This window comes from Drosophila yakuba, chromosome 3L (genome assembly GCF_016746365.2).
Source record: "Drosophila yakuba strain Tai18E2 chromosome 3L, Prin_Dyak_Tai18E2_2.1, whole genome shotgun sequence".
NCBI lineage: Eukaryota > Metazoa > Arthropoda > Insecta > Diptera > Drosophilidae > Drosophila > Drosophila yakuba.
The window spans coordinates 1,697,876-1,702,363 of NC_052529.2; the positions used below are offsets into that span (position 1 = coordinate 1,697,876).

A 4,488-nucleotide genomic window follows, 5' to 3' on the forward strand; every position below is an offset into this window, starting at 1 on the left:
GCCTTTTAGATGAAGTGAACCAAACACAAATCACGCAAATCGCTGCGATAATAGCAAAAGAACGCAAAGTGCCCCGGGATATTTGGGTAGATAGTTTAAAGAGAACCAACTGATCGATGGGTGGACATTTCCTGCTGAGATTAGGCATGTGACCTTTGTCCAGTTCTAGTATAAATAGCCATAGTAAATTCTAAATTGGCACAGTTCAACTGAAACCCTCATCATGGTAAGTCAGCCGAGGAAAAGAGTTCTTGGGTAGCACAATAGTTAACTATTGGCCTTCCACTTTCTCCACCAGCATTCTCTACGACTCCTGGTTCTTCTTGGTGTTCTGGTGGCCACACAGGGCAGAGTCCTAGAACAGGACACGGCTCCGGCGGTTGCCGTTTCACCTCAAGAAACCAAACCCGTGGAGGTCAAGCAGGAAGTTGCCAACGAAATACTGGAGTCCAAGCCACAGCAGGCTGACTCTACCACCTCCCAAGATCTTCCGGAAAATCAACCTCCTGTAGCTAATGAAACCGTTGCAGTCAAGGAGGGTCCAGCTCAAGTGGCGAACTTCGCAACTCCAGAAGTCCAGAAAAGCCAACCCCAAGTGGTTTCATTTGTAGACACCCATTCCGTTGAAGCTGCACCAGAAGTTACTAAAGAAAACCAAGAAGCAATTGCCACTCAGACAACCGAGAAAAAGCAGCCTACTTCCAATGAGATACCCAAGGATCAGGAGTCTCGCAAAGAAGAAGTAATAACCCAAAACCATCCCGATGTCCAAGGACGCGACAATAAGTTCCAGTTCGTGTACGAGCAACCCGGTCAAAACCAAAACCAGATACCACAGATAAGCATTCAAGACCTGGAAAAGATATTCAAGTATCAGGGAGTGCAAGTGATCAACGGATCTCAATCATTGAACCAGTATCCGAGCTTCTACCCGAAGGTGGAATACGTTTCTGTGGTAAACACATCGGGTGCCGATGTGACCCAGGACATCCACAACCACACGAACTACTATTCCAACCAGAAGAAGCCCGGATTTCCCTTCCCCTTCCTGCCCAATCCCTTCCAGAAACAGGAACCCGCCTATGTTTACCTAAACTCCACGGATAACGTGACGTACCACACTCACATCCACGAGGAGACCAAGCCGTTTCCCTTCCTGCCCAATCCCTTCACGGACTTCCCCAAGGTTGTGGGCCTCAGCTTGGTGCTCCTCCCGAATCCCTTCTATGTAGACAAGAACCAGTACGTGAACCAGTCGCAGGTCGGAAGCCTGCCTGCTGGATACCAGGAGACCGGTCAGTACCAGTACTTTGGAAAGCTCCGTTCCTTTTCCGAGGAATCCCAGAAGCAGCAGCAGCAGCAGCAGCAGAAGCAGCCACCGCAGCAGCAGCAGGCTCAGAAGCCCAATTTCTACCTCATCCCCAATCCTCTGGCCAGTCAGGCATCCGGTGATGGTCATAAGGCAGATGCCAATGTTCTGCTTCCCGTAAATCTGGCCGCTCTCCCACTTCTGGTTCCGGCTGCTGAGCTGTTCCAGGGCAAGGATTCCCGCTCAACCAGCATCAGTATCCAGGATCTGATCAAGGCCTCCAATGTCCATGTGAGCCAGCCCATCAAGCTGGCGGCCAACAATGGCTTCACGCAAGTTCAGAAGGAGCAGGCTGCCATCCAGCAGCTGATCCTCAGCCATCTCAGCGAGCAGCAGAAGCTCTTCCAGAAGCAGTCCGTTGCGGGCGGAAAGCGCTCCCAGTCCGCACAGCCCGTTGTCCAACTCCAAGAGGAGGAGGAGAGCTCCGTTCTGTTTGCCGTGGAGATCCCGAAGCCCATCTATCGCTTCTTCAAGGGCATCTTCGGTGGTTTCTCCAACTGAGAGGCCATTGAGTGATCACCACCGAGAGAACAACAAAGAACCAAGAAGGAAACCAAGGCAAATACTTGTAGCTATTCACTAGAAATACAAATAAAGTTAAGTGCAAACCACCAACTAGAAGTTGTTTGATATTGGATGGCTAACTATATTATACCTTCAAAGTTGCCATATTTAAAAGAGCTTAAAGCAGAAAGTTTTCCCCAAACTGAAATCAACCAACTGGATCCCCTGAGTCTTGTTACTCCCACACATTAACAGACTTTCCCAACTCCATTCAAAGAAACTCGTGCAAACATGATAAATGTGTGTATTTAGGAATCATTACCCGACTTTCCACCCGAGGAGACGGAGTGCGGCGGAGGAAGGGCTCTCACATTCGTCATTCCACATTAGGTTATCAAGCCGAGATGGATATAATCAAACTGTGAGAACAGACTCCCCAGCACACAGCACACACAGAAACGGAGGCCATTATGCTGAATATTTTCCAGCGAAATGCATTCATGACTGCTCACCTTTTGCCAACCCTTCGCCTGCAGTACTTTCACCCGCTTCGGAGTCGAAGGATGCCCAGGATGTTGCCCGGGATGATGCCCAGGATGCAGATGCTCCGCACAGACATTCGTACCCGGGCGCATGCAGCCTTCTGCCGTTTGCCATTTTAATGAATACATAATTAGTCTTTTTGCCAAGCTCTCTCTCCCAATCCACCGCCCACTCATCCACCGCCCACTCATCCACCGCCCACTCATCCACCACCCACTCATCCACCGCCCACTCATCCACCACCCACTCATCCGCCTTCTACTGGTGGCTTCTTTTGCTGATGCCACTGCAGCACCTGTTCAAATCATTTCTCATCTGAGTTTAATGTCCATGCAGCAACACGTTCCTTTTCGACCCCTTAGTGATGCACTCGAAAAAAAAGCGTGTTAAATAAATTAGTTACAAAAGTGCTTAAAAATATGCAAAAATATAATGGAAGTCCTTGCTCACCTGTAGATACTTTAGATACTTAATTTCTCAATTAATAAGAGAATGAGTTGGACATAGATATTTCTTTCAGTGCACCCAGCATGTGTAGTTGATTGGTTCATTTCATACTTTCATGCAATATGGAGATAATGTTTGCTCCTGTCCAGGTCCTCGCACAAAGCGAGCGAGAGAGCAGATAATGGGGGACAGAGATGGCAGCACATAATTGCCAGGATTACGCTGGCTCATAAAGTTTTCCCGGGCATCTGCAATTGTGTTTGCACTTCTCTTCAATGCCCGAGGATTGGGAAATGTTCAGAAATGTTGGCGGTAGCGGGGAGAGCGGCCATTTGCTGTTTGCTGATATTGTTTATTTAATATTTAATTGAATCCAGGCCGAGTCGATTTTTTCCATTATAACATGCACGCTCTGACAATCTCGATAGTGGACCCTGTCCTGCGAGTCCTTTGCGGCAAATAAGTCCTGGCTTATCGGTTCATTTGGGTGCGTAAATTGCAGATGAAATTTCCGCAATACCTGCACTAATCCGAACTCAACCATCCAACGATTGCCATCCTCCTACACTTAAACATGTACTATCTTATATCGGGTCAGCAGCCAGTTTAAATTGTATATATTCGCACAGGGTTGAAAATAAAGCAAATTAATAACTTCTGGTTAACGTTGTAAGCCGCATCCTTGGCAGCGGCCTTTTGGGGCCCGAGTTTATTACTCAAAGGCATTGGTTGGGGCCCAGAGAAGCAGCGGATGCCCATAAATATATCATGAAATCAAAAACTTTGCCACAACTTCTACTTCTGCTCGGCTGGCGCTTCTTTTTGATTGGTGCCCGGCTCCCACGCCCCATGCTTACACTGGCAGAAAACGGGAGGTTCTGGGATCGAAATATGTGGCTTATGTATTCGTGATTTATTATATTTCCTGCTGTGTATCACCCATTTGGCCTTCCTAAGCTTGCGTGTAATCGTGTGGGCCAAAGTGCTGGCCACACGGACAACAAGAGGAGCCGGAGATGGAACAGTAGCAGTGGGAGGAGCAGGAGGAGCATCGCTCAAAGGAGCAGAGTAATGCGTTTCCGGTTCCGGCAAGGCCTTCATGGCAGCAGCTCCTTGCTCCTGTGCCTTCCACTCCTCTCCTGCTCCTCTCCTGATCCTGCTGCCAGTCAATTCAATAAAACTTGTGTCCATTTCATTTAAAATTCTCTGTTCTATCTCTGTGGTGTGAGCTGCTGGCTCCTGGCTGCTGGTCCTTGCTCGCAAATTAATGGTGTTAAAATTAGTGCCTCAGACGAAGTGGCAGCCCGCATCCTTGCCACCGAGCTGAAAGTTTGCCATCTTGGCCCCAACTTCTCCTCCGGCGGCAGCCCCATCTATTTATTTAGTTGTCACTCTGTGGAAATTATGCCGCCTGGTCGAGCTGCTGTTGCTCCTGCGACACGTGTAACTGGATCCTCGTCCTTTTTCCCACCTGGCCGAAACTTTTCCACCTTAAAGTTTATACTTTGGAGCAACTTTTTTCTAACTTTTTCTTTTCCCCCTTCACTCCGTCTCTTTCTAGGTGCCATTCAGGAGCGTCGTTTTTTTGGCATCCTCCGCTCGGCGAAAAGGAAGGACGGTGGTAA

General features: G+C 48.5%; 1 protein-coding gene across 1 annotated transcript; it reads left to right on the forward strand.

The window, feature by feature from the left end:
- Positions 1 to 271: 271 nt before the first annotated feature.
- LOC6532427 lies at positions 272 to 1,984 on the forward strand (the record flags this gene model as incomplete). Its single annotated transcript, XM_002093138.4, has 1 exon — positions 272 to 1,984. A coding segment is annotated over one exon (1,599 nt), but the record flags the coding sequence as incomplete, so codon positions are not given.
- Between the last annotated feature and the right edge of the window lie 2,504 nt (positions 1,985 to 4,488).